This window comes from Leuresthes tenuis, unplaced genomic scaffold (assembly GCF_036924035.1).
Source record: "Leuresthes tenuis unplaced genomic scaffold, fLeuTen1.0.hap1 SCAF_24, whole genome shotgun sequence".
NCBI classification, from domain to species: Eukaryota; Metazoa; Chordata; class Actinopteri; order Atheriniformes; family Atherinopsidae; genus Leuresthes; species Leuresthes tenuis.
This window is the reverse complement of record NW_027325378.1, coordinates 655,112-676,639: the sequence shown is the minus strand read 5'-3', so window position 1 is coordinate 676,639 and position 21,528 is coordinate 655,112. Positions and strand designations below refer to the sequence as shown.

The window sequence follows — 21,528 nt, the reverse complement described above, 5'->3', positions numbered from 1 at the left end:
GTTCAGAGTTTTTGTTTAAAGTCTGCAGACTGCAGGGCTGAGCTGTTCCAGCAGGGTACCGGCAAATTAAACAGGTCAGCAAATTAAACACCCGTGTTGCTAACCGGTACCTGCTGGTGGTGTGATGTCCTCTGTAGGTCGTCCAGGTGACGCCCGTCTGTGATGGCGGGAGGAGGGAGGTGGCCTGTCAGAGCGACTCGGCGGAGACGAGGGACGCCGGCATCCAGGTGGATCTGCTGACTCAGCAGCTCAGCTGGAGACACTCAGGTGAGGCCCTGAAGCACTTCCTGCTGCCTCTGAGTGGTAAAATCATTTCTTGTATCTTGTCATCACACAGTAATAACTTTATTGATAAACTGGTTGCAAAAACAATGACATTCAGATGAAAACATGATGAAACGATCTCAGGGTTCAGCAGAAAAGCCTCTAATCTGTCGGTCAGAGCCTCGTTGTTAAACTACTGCAGTGACGACACGTTTCAGCTCCAACAACCGCGATGCTGTGTCCATGTTGCTGGTCCACCACCTGGGGGAGGAGCTCCACCACCTGGGGGAGGAGCTCCACCATCTGGGGGAGGAGCCCCACCATCTGGGGGGAGGAGCTCCACCACCTGGGGGAGGAGCCCCACCATCTGGGGGAGGAGCCCCACCATCTGGGGGAGGAGCTCCATCATCTGGGGGAGGAGCCCCACCATCTGGGGGAGGAGCCCCACCATCTGGGGGGAGGAGCCCCACCATCTGGGGGAGAAGCTCCACCATCTGGGGGAGAAGCTCCACCATCCGGGGGAGGAGCTCCATCATGTGGGGGAGGAGCTCCACCATCCGGGGGAGGAGCTTCACCATGTGGGGGAGGAGCCCCACCATCTGGGGGGAGAAGCTCCACCATCTGGGGGGAGAAGCTCCACCATCTGGGGGGAGAAGCTCCACCATCTGGGGGAGAAGCTCCACCATCCGGGGGAGGAGCTCCATCATGTGGGGGAGGAGCTCCACCATCCGGGGGAGGAGCTTCACCATGTGGGGGAGGAGCCCCACCATCTGGGGGGAGAAGCTCCACCATGTGGGGGAGGAGCTTCACCATCCGGGGGAGGAGCTCCATCATGTGGGGGAGGAGCTCCACCATCCGGGGGAGGAGCTTCACCATGTGGGGGAGGAGCTCCATCATCCGGGGGAGGAGCTTCATCATGTGGGGGAGGAGCTTCACCATCTGGGGGAGGAGCTCCATCATCCAGGGGGAGGAGCTTCACCATGTGGGGGAGGAGCTCCACCATCTGGGGGAGAAGCTTCACCATCTGGGGGGAGGAGCCCCACCATCCGGGGGAGGAGCTTCACCATGTGGGGGGAGGAGCCCCACCATCTGGGGGGAGGAGCTCCACCATTACTGCAGCTCCTTGGTTCATTCACTCTGAAGCAGCTGATGAACGTTTTCTATGAAAAGAGGTTTCAGAAGTTTGCTTCAGCTTAGTTTCTGACCTGGAAGCGAACGCAGCTGCAGGCTGAGGCTGCTTAAAGTTAGCGTCTGGGGTCAAAAGTTGTCTAGAAGTTTGAGTTGTGAGTAAAGAAGTTGTTACTGATTAAGATGTTTGCCCAACAGATGAGTGTTTCTGTGCAGATGGGCTGGAGAGGAAGAGGATGTCAGGTGACCATAAGGTGTCCAGAACAAAGTCGGAGGCAGGAGACAGTTTGACCAATCACAGTGCAGGATTGATGACTGATGACGGACAACCCACAGAAAGAATCCAACGCAGCCAAGATGAGGGAGGGCGGGAGGCCAGAGGGGTCAGGGTAAAGGGTGAGGTCCAATCTGACCCGGAGCAGGCCACCAGGCCGAGGAGAACCAGGGTCGGTCCCCCAATCAGATACCTGGTAGAGTACGAGGGGCAGTCACATGGTCTGTCAGCAGCCAATCACAGCAGAGAGAGGGGAGCCAAGCTGAAGAAAAAGCAGGGGAGGATTAGGAGGGCGTCTCATGGGGACAGGTGGAGGCAGCATGGCCAGGTTGGTCCTTTAGTCCGTTTTCACAGCTAAACTGAAACAATGTCCTGATTTACCTGTCCTACCTGTCCTTTACCTGTCCTACCTGTCCTTTACCTGTCCTACCTGTCCTACCTGTCCTTTACCTGTCCTACCTGTCCTTTACCTGTCCTACCTGTCCTTAACCTGTCCTACCTGTCCTTAACCTGTCCTACCTGTCCTTAACCTGTCCTTTACCTGTCCTACCTGTCCTTAACCTGTCCTACCTGTCCTTTACCTGTCCTACCTGTCCTTAACCTGTCCTACCTGTCCTTTACCTGTCCTACCTGTCCTTTACCTGTCCTACCTGTCCTTAACCTGTCCTACCTGTCCTTTACCTGTCCTACCTGTCCTTTACCTGTCCTACCTGTCCTTTACCTGTCCTACCTGTCCTTAACCTGTCCTTTACCTGTCCTACCTGTCCTTAACCTGTCCTACCTGTCCTACCTGTCCTTTACCTGTCCTACCTGTCCTTTACCTGTCCTACCTGTCCTACCTGTCCTTTACCTGTCCTACCTGTCCTTAACCTGTCCTACCTGTCCTTAACCTGTCCTACCTGTCCTTTACCTGTCCTACCTGTCCTTAACCTGTCCTACCTGTCCTTTACCTGTCCTACCTGTCCTTAACCTGTCCTACCTGTCCTACCTGTCCTTTACCTGTCCTACCTGTCCTTAACCTGTCCTACCTGTCCTTTACCTGTCCTACCTGTCCTACCTGTCCTTTACCTGTCCTACCTGTCCTTTACCTGTCCTACCTGTCCTTAACCTGTCCTACCTGTCCTTAACCTGTCCTACCTGTCCTTTACCTGTCCTACCTGTCCTTAACCTGTCCTACCTGTCCTACCTGTCCTTTACCTGTCCTACCTGTCCTTTACCTGTCCTACCTGTCCTACCTGTCCTTTACCTGTCCTACCTGTCCTTTACCTGTCCTTAACCTGTCCTACCTGTCCTACCTGTCCTTAACCTGTCCTACCTGTCCTACCTGTCCTTAACCTGTCCTACCTGTCCTTTACCTGTCCTACCTGTCCTTAACCTGTCCTACCTGTCCTTTACCTGTCCTACCTGTCCTTTACCTGTCCTACCTGTCCTTTACCTGTCCTACCTGTCCTTAACCTGTCCTACCTGTCCTTAACCTGTCCTACCTGTCCTTTACCTGTCCTACCTGTCCTTTACCTGTCCTACCTGTCCTTAACCTGTCCTACCTGTCCTTTACCTGTCCTACCTGTCCTTAACCTGTCCTACCTGTCCTTTACCTGTCCTACCTGTCCTTTACCTGTCCTACCTGTCCTTTACCTGTCCTACCTGTCCTACCTGTCCTTTACCTGTCCTACCTGTCCTACCTGTCCTTTACCTGTCCTTTACCTGTCCTACCTGTCCTTAACCTGTCCTACCTGTCCTTAACCTGTCCTACCTGTCCTTTACCTGTCCTACCTGTCCTTAACCTGTCCTACCTGTCCTTTACCTGTCCTACCTGTCCTTTACCTGTCCTACCTGTCCTTTACCTGTCCTACCTGTCCTACCTGTCCTTTACCTGTCCTTTACCTGTCCTACCTGTCCTTAACCTGTCCTACCTGTCCTTAACCTGTCCTACCTGTCCTTTACCTGTCCTACCTGTCCTTAACCTGTCCTACCTGTCCTTTACCTGTCCTACCTGTCCTACCTGTCCTTTACCTGTCCTACCTGTCCTTAACCTGTCCTACCTGTCCTTAACCTGTCCTACCTGTCCTTTACCTGTCCTACCTGTCCTTAACCTGTCCTTAACCTGTCCTACCTGTCCTTTACCTGTCCTACCTGTCCTACCTGTCCTTTACCTGTCCTACCTGTCCTTTACCTGTCCTACCTGTCCTACCTGTCCTACCTGTCCTTTACCTGTCCTACCTGTCCTTTACCTGTCCTACCTGTCCTTTACCTGTCCTACCTGTCCTACCTGTCCTTAACCTGTCCTACCTGTCCTTTACCTGTCCTACCTGTCCTTTACCTGTCCTACCTGTCCTTTACCTGTCCTACCTGTCCTTTACCTGTCCTACCTGTCCTACCTGTCCTTAACCTGTCCTACCTGTCCTTAACCTGTCCTACCTGTCCTTAACCTGTCCTACCTGTCCTTTACCTGTCCTACCTGTCCTTAACCTGTCCTACCTGTCCTTTACCTGTCCTACCTGTCCTTAACCTGTCCTACCTGTCCTTTACCTGTCCTACCTGTCCTTTACCTGTCCTACCTGTCCTTACCCTGTCCTACCTGTCCTTTACCTGTCCTACCTGTCCTTAACCTGTCCTACCTGTCCTTTACCTGTCCTACCTGTCCTTAACCTGTCCTACCTGTCCTACCTGTCCTTAACCTGTCCTACCTGTCCTTTACCTGTCCTACCTGTCCTTAACCTGTCCTACCTGTCCTTAACCTGTCCTACCTGTCCTTAACCTGTCCTACCTGTCCTTTACCTGTCCTACCTGTCCTTAACCTGTCCTACCTGTCCTTAACCTGTCCTACCTGTCCTTTACCTGTCCTACCTGTCCTTAACCTGTTCTACTGTCCTTAACCTGTCCTTAACCTGTCCTTAACCTGTCCTACCTGTCCTTTACCTGTCCTACCTGTCCTTAACCTGCCTCCAGGTGTGTGGTCTGAGCTTAAACAGCTGTGCGTCGCTGCAACCCCACAACAAGCAGGAGGCCGATGGTCGGGGGCGTTGGCCGAGGAACATGAGTCGTGCGACTAGGAGTCCCTGCTGGTGGGTCGACTACTGGATCGTTAAGAAGAGGAGGAGATGTGAGGAGGTGGATCTGTGGAGGCAGGTGAAGAGGAGCAGAGAGACAGAGGAGGAGCAGGGGAAGCTCAGTGTGGGGGAGTTAGGTGGAGGACTAACGGTGGAGAGGAGAAGAAGAGACGAAAGGCAAGGACAGGAGGAGGAGCCTCAGAGGCCGAGGAGGAGGAGGGTCGGCCCACCAATCAGATACCTCCTGGAGTCAGAGGAGCCGTCACATGGTCCTGCTGTGGCCCGTCGGACCCATCAGGATGTGGAAAACAGAATTAAACCATGTGTCGGAACACCAGATAAGGTCTTTAGTCATAAAAAGGCCCGAGGCGGGGCTTCAGAGACTGATGAAAGGCCCAAGGCTGCGGAGAGACAGACGGGTCACGTGACCGCAGAGAGACAGACGGGTCACGTGACCTCAGAGAGACAGACGGGTCACGTGACCGCAGAGAGACAGACGGGTCACGTGACATCGGAGAGAAAGACGGGTCAGGTGACATCGGAGAGACAGACGGGTCAGGTGACATCAGAGAGACAGACGGGTCAGGTGACCGCAGAGAGACAGACGGGTCACGTGACATCGGAGAGAAAGACGGGTCAGGTGACATCGGAGAGACAGACGGGTCAGGTGACATCAGAGAGACAGACGGGTCAGGTGACATCAGAGAGACAGACGGGTCACGTGACAGAGAGTCAGACGGGTCACGTGACATTGGAGAGTCAGACGGGTCACGTGACATTGGAGAGACAGACGGGTCACGTGACCTCGGAGAGACAGACGGGTCACATGACCTCGGAGAGACAGACGGGTCACGTGACAGAGAGTCAGACGGGTCACGTGACATCAGAGAGAAAGACGGGTCAGGTGACATCGGAGAGACAGACGGGTCACGTGACAGAGAGTCAGACGGGTCACGTGACATTGGAGAGACAGACGGGTCACGTGACCTCGGAGAGACAGACGGGTCACGTGACCTCGGAGAGACAGACGGGTCACGTGACCTCGGAGAGACAGACGGGTCACGTGACATTGGAGAGACAGACGGGTCATGTGACCTCGGAGAGACAGACGGGTCACGTGACAGAGAGTCAGACGGGTCACGTGACATTGGAGAGACAGACGGGTCACGTGACCTCGGAGAGACAGACGGGTCACATGACAGAGAGTCAGACGGGTCACGTGACATCGGAGAGACAGACGGGTCACGTGACCTCGGAGAGACAGACGGGTCACGTGACATCGGAGAGACAGACGGGTCACGTGACCGCAGAGAGACAGACGGGTCACGTGACCGCAGAGAGACAGACGGGTCACGTGACCTCGGAGAGACAGACGGGTCACGTGACCTCGGAGAGACAGACGGGTCACGTGACATCAGAGAGACAGACGGGTCACGTGACATCAGAGAGACAGACGGGTCACGTGACATCAGAGAGACAGACGGGTCACGTGACCTCAGAGAGACAGACGGGTCACATGACCTCAAAGGGAGAAACAGAAGATGAAGGAAGTAGAAGAATAGATGCAGAACAAAAAGAGGAGGAGCCTCAGAGGAGGAGGAGGAGGGTCGGCCCACCAATCAGATACCTTCTGGAGTCAGAGGAGCCGTCACATGGTCCTGCTGTGGCCCGTCGGACCCATCAGGATGTGGAAAACAGAAAGACCCGGGGCGGGGCTTCAGAGATGATTGACAGGACTGAGGCTGCAGAGAGACAGACGGGTCACGTGACCTCGGAGAGACAGACGGGTCACGTGACCGCAGAGAGACAGACGGGTCACGTGACCTCAGAGAGACAGACGGGTCACGTGACCTCAGAGAGACAGACGGGTCACGTGACCGCAGAGAGACAGACGGGTCACGTGACCTCAGAGAGACAGACGGGTCACGTGACCTCAGAGAGACAGACGGGTCACGTGACCGCAGAGAGACAGACGGGTCACGTGACCGCAGAGAGACAGACGGGTCACGTGACCTCAGAGAGACAGACGGGTCACGTGACCGCAGAGAGACAGACGGGTCACGTGACCTCAGAGAGACAGACGGGTCACGTGACCTCAGAGAGACAGGCGGGTCACGTGACCGCAGAGAGACTGACGGGTCACGTGGTCCCGGATACAGAGAGTCCGTACAGATGGACTTACCTGGCCCACAGAGACCTGCAGAGTGGTCAGGTGACCATCATCTCCCCGAGCTGCGTCCTGCTGGAACGCATCCTGTGATTGGTCGATAAATGGGACGCGTTTGGACTGCTTTAAAAACAGCAGAATGTTGTATTCAGTTTTATTTATAAAATCACAATCTTAAAGCACTTAAAATATTCAGCCAATTCCAGTCCGAAAGATTCCATGTTGTACACAAACATTTAAAGTACTTTACCTGTTGTTACCTGTATTATCTATAAACGTGTTTTTATTGCATGTTCTGTTTCCGGTGATTGCTGTTCTGTTACTGAATGACTATTATTGTGAAAATCCGTCAGCCGGAAGTGTAATTCAAGGCACGAAGAAGAAGAAGAAGAAGAAGAAGAAGAAGAAGAAGAAGAAGAGTTAATCCAGCTGTTTGATTAAAGTGGCGCTGTGTCAGACTCGTGAGTAACGGTACCGAATCAGCCCTGAGACGGGGCGGAACCGCTTTGATCTGCGGATTTTATCGTGAAGCAGCAGCATCACGAAGCGGGTTCAAACGGACGGTGAAGCTCGCGCTTAAATGAGTGAAAGCGGCACTCAGGTGAGCTCTGAAAGGTCTGTGTTCTGATACAGGCTATGTGCTGGTCCAGTCTGTGTTCTGATACAGGCTATGTCCTGGTGCAGTCTGTGTTCTGATACAGTCTATGTGCTGGTGCAGTCTGTGTTCTGATACAGTCTATGTGCTGGTGCAGTCTGTGTTCTGATACAGTCTGTGTTCTGATACAGGCTATGTGCTGGCGCAGTCTATGTTCTGATACAGGCTATGTGCTGGTGCAGTCTGTGTTCTGATACAGGCTATGTGCTGGTCCAGTCTGTGTTCTGATACAGGCTATGTCCTGGTGCAGTCTGTGTTCTGATACAGACTATGTGCTGGTCCAGTCTGTGTTCTGATACAGACTATGTGCTGGCCCAGTCTGTGTTCTGATACAGGCTATGTGCTGGTGCAGTCTGTGTTCTGATACAGGCTATGTGCTGGTGCAGTGTATTTAAGTGATGAGCCGTGTGTCTCTGCAGTTGTTCGCTCGTCTGGAGGCTCGCCGCTGTCTGAGGGACATCGAACCTCACCTGTTTCCTGGCGATGGAGGACCTGACCACGGTGACTGACCACGCCCACTTTCTTCAGCTGAGCGCTGTGGTCTGTAAACACATTATTTATGACTGCAGGTGCGTGTGTTTGACTCTCCCAGGTGAGGTGGTGGAGCTGTTCGGGCCGGAGGGCACAGGTGAGTTGACTGGCACCTGCAGGTGATCTGCTCACCTGCAGGTGATCTGCTCAGCTGCAGGTGATCTGCTCACCTGCAGGTGATCTGCTCACCTGCAGGTGATCTGCTCACCTGCAGGTGATCTGCTCACCTGCCCGTGTGCTGTGTGCTCCTCAGGTAAGACGGAGCTGCTGTACCACCTGCTCTGCCGCTGCGTTCTGCCGCAGGCGGCCGGCGGCCTGGAGGTGGACGTTGTGTTCGTGGACACCGACTACAGCTTGGACATGTTCCGACTGGTCAGCATCCTGGACAGCCGCCTGAACGCAGGTACGCTCAGACGTGTCCCACAGGTGTTTAAAGCTGGGCTGCAGGTGTGACCTGCTGTCTGTGTGTAGGTCTCTCCACCGGGTCGGCCACCGGGTCAGAAGAGTCGCTGCGGTCGTGTCTCTCGCGCCTCCTCGTTGTGCACTGCTCCTCCTCCTCCCAGCTCCTCCTCACCCTTCACTTCCTGGAGACCACCCTGTCCCTGCGGCCCGGCCTGGCGCTCCTGGTCATCGACAGCATGTCTGCCTTCTATTGGCTGGACCGCTGTGAGGTCGGCGCCAGCGTCGCCAAACAGGAGGAGCGCCTCAGCAAGTGCGCTGAGCTGCTGGGACGACTGCTGAGGTCAGTACTGGGAGGTTCTGATGGTCTGCACAGATGTTCTGTTCAGCTTGAAATAGTCCAGAGTAGGAGTCCAGAAGGTTGTTCAGAAGGTTGTCCAGAAGGCTGATGACATCACGCTCATGACCTCCTTGGTTCTCTGGGACGTTCTTTGCCCAGAAGTCGGTTCCAGAGGTTCTTCAGCAGTTTCTGGTCCAGTGGAAATGTTTCGTGATGAGATTCTCCCGGTCCATTAGGTTGTTTTGCTCCTCCTCAGGGATTACAGATTCACCATCTTGGCCACCTGCCACGCCATCAGGGGGAGCTACAGCGGACCCGACCGGCCATACCTCTGTCGCCCCTGGCAACGACTCGTTACCCACCGGCTGCTGTGCTCCAGGCAGGAGGTCGAGAACAGCGTGGCGGCGAGGAGACGGCGAGTCTTCACGGTCCACTGCTCCTCCAGGACGAAGGGCTCCAGGAGCAGCTCCTTCTGTGTGACAGATGGGGGGGTGCAGTTTCTGTGACCTCTGTGACCTTCATCTTTGCTGTAAATACAGAATGTTGTTGCTTATGTGTCTGATGTGAGTTTCATTTATCAAAGGTAAATAAAAGCCTGTCAGAACCAGCTTGGATCGTGGGTCAGTGTTCGGTTCTGGGTTGGATCAGTACCCCGATTATCAGTATTCAGTTTTTATTTTGGTCTCTAAGGAAGTCCTGGAAGGTTCTGATGGATCTCTGATAAATGTTGTAATGCTGGTTTAAGTTTAATTAAGGAGTTAATTTAGTTTACTTATAAAAACACAACAAATGTCATCTTAAAGATACAGTCCAACCCAGTTTAAATCCAATTCAATTCATGAATTCATTCAAGCCATGGAGTTCCTCAGGGTTCTGTGCTTGGACCGATTCTTTTCTCTTTGTACACGCTTCCATTAGGTAACATTATCAGACAGCAGGGCATAAATGCTGATGATACTCAGCTGTACTATCAGTTAGACTACAGGGTGGCCATGGCACAGTGGTCAGAGTGGGTTACTGGTTCGATTCCATTGTCCAATAACGGTTCGATTCCCACTCACTGCTCAAACTGACAGCTGGAGGGGTGTCAGTCCACCTCCTTGCCAGTTCCCTTGAGCAAGGCACTGTGATTGGCTGCCCACCGCTCCAGTGTGTATGAGTTTGTGGCCCTGTGCATGTGTGTGTGCGTGTGTGCGTTCAACAGGTTCAACCTGCAATCTGAATTGGATTTGATTGGCTGGACCTGGACTATCTTTCCTGAGCTGCTGCTTCATGAATAAAACTGAGTAGAAGAACCTTGTTGCTCTGACAGCCAACCGACCTGAAGCTGTGGAGTCTGACTCTCTGTAAAATGGATTCATTCTTTTAGTCCAAACACACAGAGGAGTTAACTTCGGATGCAGAAGTTTGGTGTCTGCGGGACGAATACTTCCGCCTGAAACATTTCAAATTCAATCTTTATTGAAACAAACACAGTGACAGCGTCCTGTTCGGATGATGGGTCGGTCTTAACTGGTCCATGTTTATCGCACGTGCGGCTGCAGTCCAGATCCCCGCGGGTCCGGTTCGGGTTTTTAAAGTCTGACGGCGGAGACCGTTTCACCGGAGCAGCCCTCCAACAGATCCTTCCGCGGGGTCACACACACTTTTTACACAACACAAACAAACAAACGAACCAAATCCGACACTGACGCGCACACGCCGACACGCACTGAGCCCTCACTTCGGTTGGATGTTGTGTTTATCCGGGCCCAAAAGACGGACCGGATCGCGTGAAGGCTGGAGCTTTAGTCCGGTAGGAAACGTTTTCTGGGACCTACTTCTTCTGCTCGCGCTGACAGGCGGTGCTTCGGTCGCTCCCAAACATGGCCTCCATGACGGAGCGACGGCTTCAACTTTAATTTTTCGCCAGTTTTCTGAGCAGAAACCGTATTTTTTCCTTCCATGGCCTACAGGAATGTTCCGACGGAAAACGCAATCATGGCAGACTCGTGAAGCAGATGTTATCCGTCGGAGAAGTTCGTCGTTGGCTCTGAACACATCGCTCTAAGTTGGCTGGAAAGCTGGAGAGGAAAAAGAGAACCGCATCAAATCAGTAAGGAGCTTCTTCTGTCTTCTCCCCGAAGCTGTGCAGCTCTGCTCCGCAGCCTCTGCCGGTCCCTGCGTGGACTCACCCCCTGACAGCGACATTTACCGCGTGGTGGCGGGTCGACGGAGCCGGGATGCGCTCGGTCGTAGTGCGCGCTAACAGCTAGCCTGTCAGCTAATGCTAATGCTAACAGTCTGCTGGGCGGTCCGAGCGGAGAGCTAACGGCTAACTGCCGTGTTTGTGCACCTACCGTTGGTGCACAGAGAGGGTGCTCATCGAGGGGGGTGCAGTCCGAGCGGAGCCGTTAAGCAGCGGCTGCGGTCGGTTAGTGGGCTGGTTAGCAGCTGCTGACAGATGGGTCTGTTAGCATGGTAACTAGCATGGTAACTAGCAGGCTAACCATTCAGGGGTCATCAACTCACTGATCACAGATCCGTTCACAACGACCTGGTCTCGGTCTGGACCCATCAGAGGTGTCTCTCATCTCTGGAGGGGGTTCCGATGGTTCCGTAGATAACTGATGGTCCACTTAGAGCCTCCAGGGCTCCAGTCAGAGGTTCTGGTGGGGTTTTAGGTGGTTCTAATGCTAGAACCCGGAGTTCCAGTGGTCTGTGAGGAAGTTCTGATGTTCCAGTCAGAGACTACAGTGGTTCCAACGTCCCAGTTGGTTCTAGTCGTTGTTTTGGAGATTAAAGTCCAGTCTGGTGGTTCTGAATACGTTAATTTGCTCCAGTGGGACGTTGTAGTGGGTTCTGTCTTTCTATCATGAAGTTTAGTTGCTGGAAGTTCTGTTGGACCGAGTGGTACATTGCTGCTGATTCTCTGTTTCTGCACTCATCAGTCAGACATGTTCACATGACACCAGAAAACAGAACTGATTTATGTGTGAATCCGACCAGAACCGGACAGAAAAGTGGACCAGCGCCCCCAGATGACCCAGCTGGGGGTGAATCCTCCTGCATGGAGACACTCAGCTGGACTCAGGTGGTCCCAGCTGCTCTGTTCAGGCTCCAAACTTCCATCTTTCTGCATCTTTTCCTGAAAACAGTGAATGTATATTAATCCATCTGAATTCCATTTAAATTCACATATTTTTCTGTTTCTTTTGACAGAAACTGGCACTAAAATCAGCCCATTAAGGCTCACCTAAAGACTGTCGCTCTGCTCTAATAAAATCCTGATTTTATAAGCACAGAATCACCGTTAAAGTAGCTGAAAGACGGCGTCTGAGCGGCGAATTCAAATGAACTAACATGATCCCCCACAGAGGAGGTTGGAGGCAGCAGGAGGTCTGGAAGCTTTTCCAGTTCTCATTAAATCAGACTGGAAGGAGCACAGTTCCCTGTTGCTGTGGCTGAGAACCAGTTTGCTTTTCTATGGCTGGGGGTGCTCAGTGGAGCCATATCATTCTGTCACTGTTCATCTGCACCTCGGTGCAAACATCAAAGCAGCAGCAATAATAATAATAATGATGGAGGACTTCAGGTACAGCTGCTGCTCCATTGGGAAAACGGCAGATCCAACCTAATAAGGAGCTGGTGTTAGCCTTTATGAGCTAACGTTAGCCGGTGTCCCTGCTGGAATCGTCACTTATTCACAAACCTATCGGGCTGCTGGGGATTTTTAAAGCGTGGTTCATGCTTCTCCGTCGTGTTGACAGCGTAGCGACGGCTGTGATTGGTCCGCTCAGAGCGTGATGTCCGGCAGTTGCTTTTTCCGGTCTAATGGCTGAAGAAGCTCCAGCTGCTGCACCTCGGTTGCCATTGGTTACTGATGTTAACTGTGACCGGAAGGAAAAGGATTCGGCTATAGCCTGAAACCACACAAACACACAGCCCCCCCCCCAGAGGCGTTGGGTTGAACTGCAGCAACGTGTTCCCTTGAAGCAGAACTCTGAATGCTCAGAGTCGGCGCCTCGTGGAAACCGGCGCCGTTACGGAGGAGTAGGAACTCTGCCCGAGTCGCTGCTCATTTCTACCACAGCGGTAGAGATGAGCAGCGACTCAGGCCGACTTAGTCCTCTTTTAGTTCCCCCCCCGCCGAGGTTAGCAGTTCTTTCCTCAGGTTTCCAATGGGCTGCTTTTCACTCACCTGAGGGCCCGCCGCTCTGTGCGTTTACCTGAGGGCCCGCCGCTCTGTGCGTTTACCTGAGGGCCCGCCGCTCTGGGCGTTTACCTGAGGGCCCGCCGCTCTGTGCGTTTACCTGAGGGCCCGCCGCTCTGTGCGTTTACCTGAGGGCCCGGCGCTCTGTGCGTTTACCTGAGGGCCCGGCGCTCTGTGCGTTTACCTGAGGGCCCGGCGCTCTGTGCGTTTACCTGAGGGCCCGGCGCTCTGTGCGTTTACCTGAGGGCCCGGCGCTCTGTGCGTTTACCTGAGGGCCCGGCGCTCTGTGCGTTTACCTGAGGGCCCGGCGCTCTGTGCGTTTACCTGAGGGCCCGGCGCTCTGTGCGTTTACCTGAGGGCCCGGCGCTCTGTGCGTTTACCTGAGGGCCCGGCGCTCTGTGCGTTTACCTGAGGGCCCGGCGCTCTGTGCGTTTACCTGAGGGCCCGGCGCTCTGTGCGTTTACCTGAGGGCCCGCCGCTCTGCGCGTTTACCTGAGGGCCCGCCGCTCTGCGCGTTTACCTGAGGGCCCGCCGCTCTGCGCGTTTACCTGAGGGCCCGCCGCTCTGCGCGTTTACCTGAGGGCCCGCCGCTCTGCGCGTTTACCTGAGGGCCCGGCGCTCTGCGCGTTTACCTGAGGGCCCGGCGCTCTGTGCGTTTACCTGAGGGCCCGGCGCTCTGTGCGTTTACCTGAGGGCCCGGCGCTCTGTGCGTTTACCTGAGGGCCCGCCGCTCTGTGCGTTTACCTGAGGGCCCGCCGCTCTGTGCGTTTACCTGTCCAATGGGCTGCTTTTCACTCACCTCAGGGCCCGCCGCTCTGTGCGTTTACCTGTCCAATGGGCCGCTCTGTGCGTTTACCTGAGGGCCCGCCGCTCTGTGCGTTTACCTGAGGGCCCGCCGCTCTGCGCGTTTACCTGTCCAATGGGCCGCTCTGTGCGTTTACCTGAGGGCCCGCCGCTCTGTGCGTTTACCTGAGGGCCCGCCGCTCTGCGCGTTTACCTGTCCAATGGGCTGCTTTTCACTCACCTGAGGGCCCGGCGCTCTGTGCGTTTACCTGTCCAATGGGCTGCTTTTCACTCACCTGAGGGCCCGGCGCTCTGTGCGTTTACCTGTCCAATGGGCTGCTTTTCACACACCTGAGGGCCCGCCGCTCTGTGCGTTTACCTGAGGGCCCGCCGCTCTGTGCGTTTACCTGTCCAATGGGCTGCTTTTCACTCACCTGAGGGCCCGGCGCTCTGTGCGTTTACCTGTCCAATGGGCTGCTTTTCACTCACCTCAGGGCCCGCCGCTCTGTGCGTTTACCTGAGGGCCCGCCGCTCTGCGCGTTTACCTGTCCAATGGGCCGCTCTGTGCGTTTACCTGAGGGCCCGCCGCTCTGCGCGTTTACCTGTCCAATGGGCCGCTCTGTGCGTTTACCTGAGGGCCCGGCGCTCTGTGCGTTTACCTGAGGGCCCGGCGCTCTGTGCGTTTACCTGAGGGCCCGGCGCTCTGTGCGTTTACCTGAGGGCCCGGCGCTCTGTGCGTTTACCTGAGGGCCCGGCGCTCTGTGCGTTTACCTGTCCAATGGGCCGCTCTGTGCGTTTACCTGAGGGCCCGCCGCTCTGCGCGTTTACCTGTCCAATGGGCCGCTCTGCGCGTTTACCTGAGGGCCCGGCGCTCTGTGCGTTTACCTGAGGGCCCGGCGCTCTGTGCGTTTACCTGAGGGCCCGGCGCTCTGTGCGTTTACCTGAGGGCCCGGCGCTCTGTGCGTTTACCTGTCCAATGGGCCGCTCTGTGCGTTTACCTGAGGGCCCGGCGCTCTGTGCGTTTACCTGAGGGCCCGCCGCTCTGCGCGTTTACCTGAGGGCCCGGCGCTCTGCGCGTTTACCTGAGGGCCCGCCGCTCTGCGCGTTTACCTGTCCAATGGGCCGCTCTGCGCGTTTACCTGAGGGCCCGGCGCTCTGTGCGTTTACCTGAGGGCCCGGCGCTCTGTGCGTTTACCTGAGGGCCCGGCGCTCTGAATGTGTTTGAGCGGGTATGTGAGGCGGGTTTTTACCGGTGGTAAAGTCATGAGGAATGTGTGAGAAGCAGCAGGATGTCCTGTGTTCATGTGGTTTCCTTTGTTAAAAACTGACGTCCACAATGAGCTTCACTCGTCTGCCCGGTCCGATGTTTCTGTGGCTGTTCCGGGTTTCGTGCTGAATGTGAAGATAACCCGAAACCGTCTGAGTGGAGCAGTGTGTTTGACATCTAAAGTGAGTGTTTCTGACTCTGGATCAGCTCATCTCAGCTGAGGTGCTCCGCCTCCCGGAGGCTGACATGGAAATAAACTGAGAGCCAAACAGCAGCCGCCTTCAAGGAAGGCGTGAGAGAGAGTATCTGGCTGTGATATCTGTAGTATTTATTGGTTTAAGAGCACAAACATGCAGCTTTATTGTGATAATGTCATTGTACATAAAATATGAGAAACTCATTAAGTTTAAAACATGTATGAAACCATTAGTGATCGAACTGAAGTGGGTTAAAATGAAGAAAAAGAAGAATAATAATAATAACTGCAGCGCCTGCAGAGCTCAAACTTTAAGGACAGTTGATTTCTCAGATGTAAAAAAGGAACAATAAAAATCCCTCCCGGGACAGAAGGTCAAAGGTCGCTTGTTTCCTGCTTCCTGATTGACTGGCGAGCTGCTCGCCGTGACTACTGTGGAGCCGGCGGGTCACTCGGGTCTGCTGCAGGTTTCTGGTGCCTCCAAGTCTGGTCCAGTCCAGGAACAGACTCAGTGTGATGGTATTGGAGCCCGACCTCTGTGGGTCAGGTCCGGTCCGCTGTGGGTCAGGTCCGGTCCTCTGTGGGTCAGGTCCGGTCCTCTGTGGGTCCGGTCCTCTGTGGGTCAGGTCCGGTCCGCTGTGGGTCAGGTCCGGTCCTCTGTGGGTCAGGTCCGGTCCTCTGTCCGGATCAGAGTGACCGGCACCAGAGAAGACGTCGGATGGCGCCGTCGCTGTGCTGTTTCTGTTGAATTTAAATGGGAGCTTCAGTGTTTCACAGTGTCTCTGTTTGATTTGCATGAATGCATGAAAGCTCCAGCCGGTTTACATCAGCACAAAGCAGTCTGAGCAGGTGGGAGCTCCGGGCCGCAGGCTGCCTCCCTTCAGAACCGTTGTTTCTGTACGTTTGAAAAGATCTCATCAGATTTGTTTAGTTTAATCATTCATTCAAAACTTTATTTAACCAGCAATAAAAAAACAACTTTTAGATAAATCAGTGCACACACCTGGTAATCCATCCAAAAGTAATCCGTCTATAAGTATTATCTATAAGTACTATAGTGTTATTATCTCCAGTGTCGTCATTATCTCCAGTGTTGTTGTCGTCATTATCTCCAGTGTTGTCGTCGTCATTATCTCCAGTGTTGTCGTCGTTATCTCCAGTGTTGTCGTCGTTGTTGTCTCCAGTGTTGTCGTCATTATCTCCAGTGTTGTCGTCATTATCTCCAGTGTTGTCGTCGTCGTTATCTCCAGTGTTGTCGTCGTTATCTCCAGTGTTGTCGTCGTTATCTCCAGTGTTGTCGTCGTTGTTGTCTCCAGTGTTGTTGTTATTATCTCCAGTGTTGTCGTCGTTATCTCCAGTGTTGTCGTCATTATCTCCAGTGTTGTCGTCATTATCTCCAGTGTTGTCGTTATCTCCAGTGTTGTTGTCGTTGTTGTCTCCAGTGTTGTTGTCGTTGTCTCCAGTGTTGTCGTCATTATCTCCAGTGTTGTCGTCATTATCTCCAGTGTTGTCGTCATTATCTCCAGTGTTGTCGTCATTATCTCCAGTGTTGTTGTCGTTATCTCCAGTGTTGTCGTCGTCGTTGTCTCCAGTGTTGTCGTCGTCGTTGTCTCCAGTGTTGTTGTTATTATCTCCAGTGTTGTCGTCATTATCTCCAGTGTTGTTGTCGTTGTTGTCTCCAGTGTTGTTGTCGTTGTCTCCAGTGTTGTTGTTATTATCTCCAGTGTTGTCGTCGTCGTTGTCTCCAGTGTTGTTGTTATTATCTCCAGTGTTGTTGTCGTCATTATCTCCAGTGTTGTTGTCGTCATTATCTCCAGTGTTGTTGTCGTCGTTGTCTCCAGTGTTGTCGTCATTATCTCCAGTGTTGTCGTCATTATCTCCAGTGTTGTCGTCATTATCTCCAGTGTTGTCGTCATTATCTCCAGTGTTGTTGTCGTCATTATCTCCAGTGTTGTTGTCGTCATTATCTCCAGTGTTGTCGTCGTCGTTATCTCCAGTGTTGTCGTCATTATCTCCAGTGTTGTCGTTATCTCCAGTGTTGTCGTCGTCGTTATCTCCAGTGTTGTCGTCATTATCTCCAGTGTTGTCGTCATTATCTCCAGTGTTGTCGTCATTATCTCCAGTGTTGTTGTCGTTGTTGTCTCCAGTGTTGTTGTCGTTGTCTCCAGTGTTGTCGTTATTATCTCCAGTGTTGTCGTTATTATCTCCAGTGTTGTCGTCATTATCTCCAGTGTTGTCGTCATTATCTCCAGTGTTGTCGTCATTATCTCCAGTGTTGTCGTCGTTGTTGTCTCCAGTGTTGTTGTTATTATCTCCAGTGTTGTTGTCTCCAGTGTTGTTGTTATTATCTCCAGTGTTGTCGTCATTATCTCCAGTGTTGTCGTCATTATCTCCAGTGTTGTCGTCGTTGTTGTCTCCAGTGTTGTTGTCGTTGTTGTCTCCAGTGTTGTTGTCGTTGTCTCCAGTGTTGTCGTCATTATCTCCAGTGTTGTCGTCATTATCTCCAGTGTTGTCGTCATTATCTCCAGTGTTGTCGTCATTATCTCCAGTGTTGTTGTCGTCATTATCTCCAGTGTTGTTGTCGTCGTTATCTCCAGTGTTGTCGTCGTTATCTCCAGTGTTGTCGTCATTATCTCCAGTGTTGTCGTCATTATCTCCAGTGTTGTCGTCATTATCTCCAGTGTTGTCGTCATTATCTCCAGTGTTGTCGTTATCTCCAGTGTTGTCGTCGTTGTTATCTCCAGTGTTGTCGTCATTATCTCCAGTGTTGTCGTCATTATCTCCAGTGTTGTCGTCATTATCTCCAGTGTTGTCGTCATTATCTCCAGTGTTGTCGTCATTATCTCCAGTGTTGTCGTTATCTCCAGTGTTGTCGTCGTTGTTATCTCCAGTGTTGTCGTCATTATCTCCAGTGTTGTCGTCATTATTTCCAGTGTTGTCGTCATTATCTCCAGTGTTGTCGTCATTATCTCCAGTGTTGTCGTCGTTGTTGTCTCCAGTGTTGTTGTCGTTATCTCCAGTGTTGTCGTCGTTGTTGTCTCCAGTGTTGTTGTCGTCGTTATCTCCAGTGTTGTCGTCGTTATCTCCAGTGTTGTTGTTATTATCTCCAGTGTTGTCGTCGTTATCTCCAGTGTTGTCGTCATTATCTCCAGTGTTGTCGTCATTATCTCCAGTGTTGTCGTCGTTGTTGTCTCCAGTGTTGTCGTCGTTGTTGTCTCCAGTGTTGTCGTCATTATCTCCAGTGTTGTCGTCATTATCTCCAGTGTTGTCGTCATTATCTCCAGTGTTGTCGTCATTATCTCCAGTGTTGTTGTCGTCATTATCTCCAGTGTTGTTGTCGTCGTTATCTCCAGTGTTGTCGTCGTCGTTATCTCCAGTGTTGTCGTCGTCGTTATCTCCAGTGTTGTCGTCGTCGTTATCTCCAGTGTTGTCGTCATTATCTCCAGTGTTGTCGTTATCTCCAGTGTTGTCGTCGTTGTTATCTCCAGTGTTGTCGTCATTATCTCCAGTGTCGTCATTATCTCCAGTGTCGTCGTTATCTCCAGTGTTGTCGTCGTTGTTGTCTCCAGTGTTGTCGTCGTCGTTGTCTCCAGTGTTGTCGTCGTCGTTGTCTCCAGTGTTGTTGTTATTATCTCCAGTGTTGTCGTCATTATCTCCAGTGTTGTTGTCGTTGTTGTCTCCAGTGTTGTTGTCGTTATCTCCAGTGTTGTTGTCGTTGTTGTCTCCAGTGTTGTCGTTATCTCCAGTGTTGTCGTCGTTGTTGTCTCCAGTGTTGTTGTCGTTATCTCCAGTGTTGTCGTCGTTGTTGTCTCCAGTGTTGTTGTCGTTATCTCCAGTGTTGTCGTCGTCGTTGTCTCCAGTGTTGTTGTCGTTATCTCCAGTGTTGTCGTCGTTGTTGTCTCCAGTGTTGTTGTTGTTATTATCTCCAGTGTTGTTGTTGTTATCTCCAGTGTTGTTGTTGTTGTCTCCAGTGTTGTCGTCGTTGTTGTCTCCAGTGTTGTCGTCGTTGTTATCTCCAGTGTTGTCGTCGTTGTTGTCTCCAGTGTTGTCGTCGTTGTTGTCTCCAGTGTTGTTGTCGTTGTTATCTCCAGTGTTGTTGTCGTTATCTCCAGTGTTGTCGTTGTTATCTCCAGTGTTGTCGTCATTATCTCCAGTGTTGTCGTCATTATCTCCAGTGTTGTCGTCATTATCTCCAGTGTTGTCGTCATTATCTCCAGTGTTGTTGTCGTTGTTATCTCCAGTGTTGTCGTTGTTATCTCCAGTGTTGTCGTCGTTGTTGTCTCCAGTGTTGTCGTCGTTGTTGTCTCCAGTGTTGTTGTCTCCAGTGTTGTTGTCGTCGTTATCTCTAGTGTTGTCTCCAGTGTTGTCGTCATCTCCAGTGTTGTCGTCGTTGTTGTCTCCAGTGTTGTTGTCGTTGTTGTCTCCAGTGTTGTCGTCATTATCTCCAGTGTTGTCGTCGTTGTTGTCTCCAGTGTTGTTGTCGTTATCTCCAGTGTTGTCGTCGTTGTTGTCTCCAGTGTTGTTGTCGTTATCTCCAGTGTTGTCGTCGTTGTTGTCTCCAGTGTTGTTGTTGTTATTATCTCCAGTGTTGTCGTTGTTATCTCCAGTGTTGTTGTCGTTATCTCCAGTGTTGTCGTCGTTGTTGTCTCCAGTGTTGTTGTTGTTATTATCTCCAGTGTTGTCGTTGTTATCTCCAGTGTTGTCGTTGTTATCTCCAGTGTTGTCGTTGTTATCTCCAGTGTTGTCGTTGTTATCTCCAGTGTTGTTGTCGTTATCTCCAGTGTTGTTGTCGTTGTTATCTCCAGTGTTGTCGTCGTTGTTATCTCCAGTGTTGTCGTTGTTATCTCCAGTGTTGTCGTTGTTATCTCCAGTGTTGTCGTTGTTATCTCCAGTGTTGTCGTTGTTATCTCCAGTGTTGTCGTTGTTATCTCCAGTGTTGTCGTTGTTATCTCCAGTGTTGTCGTTGTTATCTCCAGTGTTGTCGTCGTTATCTCCAGTGTTGTTGTCGTTGTTGTCTCCAGTGTTGTTGTCGTTGTTATCTCCAGTGTTGTCGTCGTTATCTCCAGTGTTGTTGTCGTTGTTGTCTCCAGTGTTGTTGTCGTTGTTGTCTCCAGTGTTGTTGTTGTTATTATCTCCAGTGTTGTTGTTATTATCTCCAGTGTTGTCGTTGTTATTATCTCCAGTGTTGTCGTTGTTGTCTCCAGTGTTGTTGTTGTTATTATCTCCAGTGTTGTCGTCGTTGTCTCCAGTGTTGTCGTCGTTGTCTCCAGTGTTGTCGTCGTTGTCTCCAGTGTTGTTGTCGTTGTTGTCTCCAGTGTTGTTGTTGTTGTTGTTGTCTCCAGTGTTGTCGTCGTAATCTCCAGTGTTGTTGTCGTTGTTGTCTCCAGTGTTGTTGTCGTTGTCTCCAGTGTTGTTGTCGTTGTCTCCAGTGTTGTTGTTGTTATTATCTCCAGTGTTGTCGTCGTTGTCTCCAGTGTTGTCGTCGTTGTCTCCAGTGTTGTCGTCGTTGTCTCCAGTGTTGTCGTCGGTGTCTCCAGTGTTGTTGTTGTCGTTATTATCTCCAGTGTTGTCGTCGTTGTCTCCAGTGTTGTCGTCGTTGTCTCCAGTGTTGTTGTCGTCGTTGTCTCCAGTGTTGTTGTCTCCAGTGTTGTTGTCGTTGTCTCCAGTGTTGTCGTCGTTGTCTCCAGTGTTGTTGTTGTCGTTATTATCTCCAGTGTTGTCGTCGTTGTCTCCAGTGTTGTTGTTGTCATGTCCACTGTTGTCTTTATCTTCAGTGTTGTTATTCCCGGTGTTGTTGTCATCTCCAGTGTTGTCATTATGTTCAGTGTTGTTGTTGTCGTTATCTCCAGTGTTGTTGTTGTCGTTATCTCCAGTGTTGTCTTTATCTTCAGTGTTGTTGTTGTCGTTATCTCCAGTGTTGTTGTCGTCGTTGTCTCCAGTGTTGTTGTCGTTGTTGTCTCCAGTGTTGTTGTTGTTATTATCTCCAGTGTTGTTGTCGTCGTTGTCTCCAGTGTTGTTGTCGTTGTCTCCAGTGTTGTTGTTGTTATTATCTCCAGTGTTGTTGTCGTTGTCTCCAGTGTTGTCGTCGTTGTCTCCAGTGTTGTCGTCGTTGTCTCCAGTGTTGTCGTCGGTGTCTCCAGTGTTGTTGTTGTCGTTATTATCTCCAGTGTTGTCGTCGTTGTCTCCAGTGTTGTCGTCGTTGTCTCCAGTGTTGTTGTCGTCGTTGTCTCCAGTGTTGTTGTCTCCAGTGTTGTTGTCGTTGTCTCCAGTGTTGTCGTCGTT

The 21,528-nt window shown here is 52.1% G+C and overlaps 2 protein-coding genes across 11 annotated transcripts in view; both read left to right on the top strand.

Annotated features, from left to right (window-relative positions):
• Positions 1-7,282: 7,282 nt before the first annotated feature.
• xrcc2 (X-ray repair complementing defective repair in Chinese hamster cells 2) lies at positions 7,283-9,381 on the top strand. Its single transcript, XM_072379022.1, has 6 exons — positions 7,283-7,484; positions 7,958-8,039; positions 8,131-8,166; positions 8,323-8,472; positions 8,541-8,811; positions 9,065-9,381. The coding sequence occupies exons 1-6, from the start codon at positions 7,464-7,466 to the stop codon at positions 9,312-9,314; spliced, it is 810 nt and encodes a 269-aa protein (XP_072235123.1). The 5' UTR covers positions 7,283-7,463; the 3' UTR covers positions 9,315-9,381.
• A 1,239-nt stretch (positions 9,382-10,620) lies between these two features.
• The window catches only part of LOC140284933 (histone-lysine N-methyltransferase 2C-like), an 87,894-nt gene continuing 76,986 nt past the window's right edge, over positions 10,621-21,528 (top strand). For 8 of the 10 annotated variants that reach the window (XM_072378976.1, XM_072378973.1, XM_072378978.1 and 5 more), the window contains exon 1: positions 10,621-10,903. The gene's annotated coding sequence lies outside the window, so the exon portion shown is untranslated. The remainder of the gene's footprint in view (positions 10,904-21,528) is intronic. The other 2 variants (XM_072378979.1, XM_072378971.1) reach the window with 1 other exon arrangement.

Coding starts and splice junctions, on each gene's coding strand:
- xrcc2 (XM_072379022.1), top strand. CDS start 7,464: ATGAGTGAAAGCGGCACTCAG. Junction 8,473..8,540: donor GGACAGCCGCCTGAACGCAG/GTACGCTCAGAC, acceptor GTCTGTGTGTAG/GTCTCTCCACCGGGTCGGCC. Junction 8,812..9,064: donor CTGCTGGGACGACTGCTGAG/GTCAGTACTGGG, acceptor GCTCCTCCTCAG/GGATTACAGATTCACCATCT.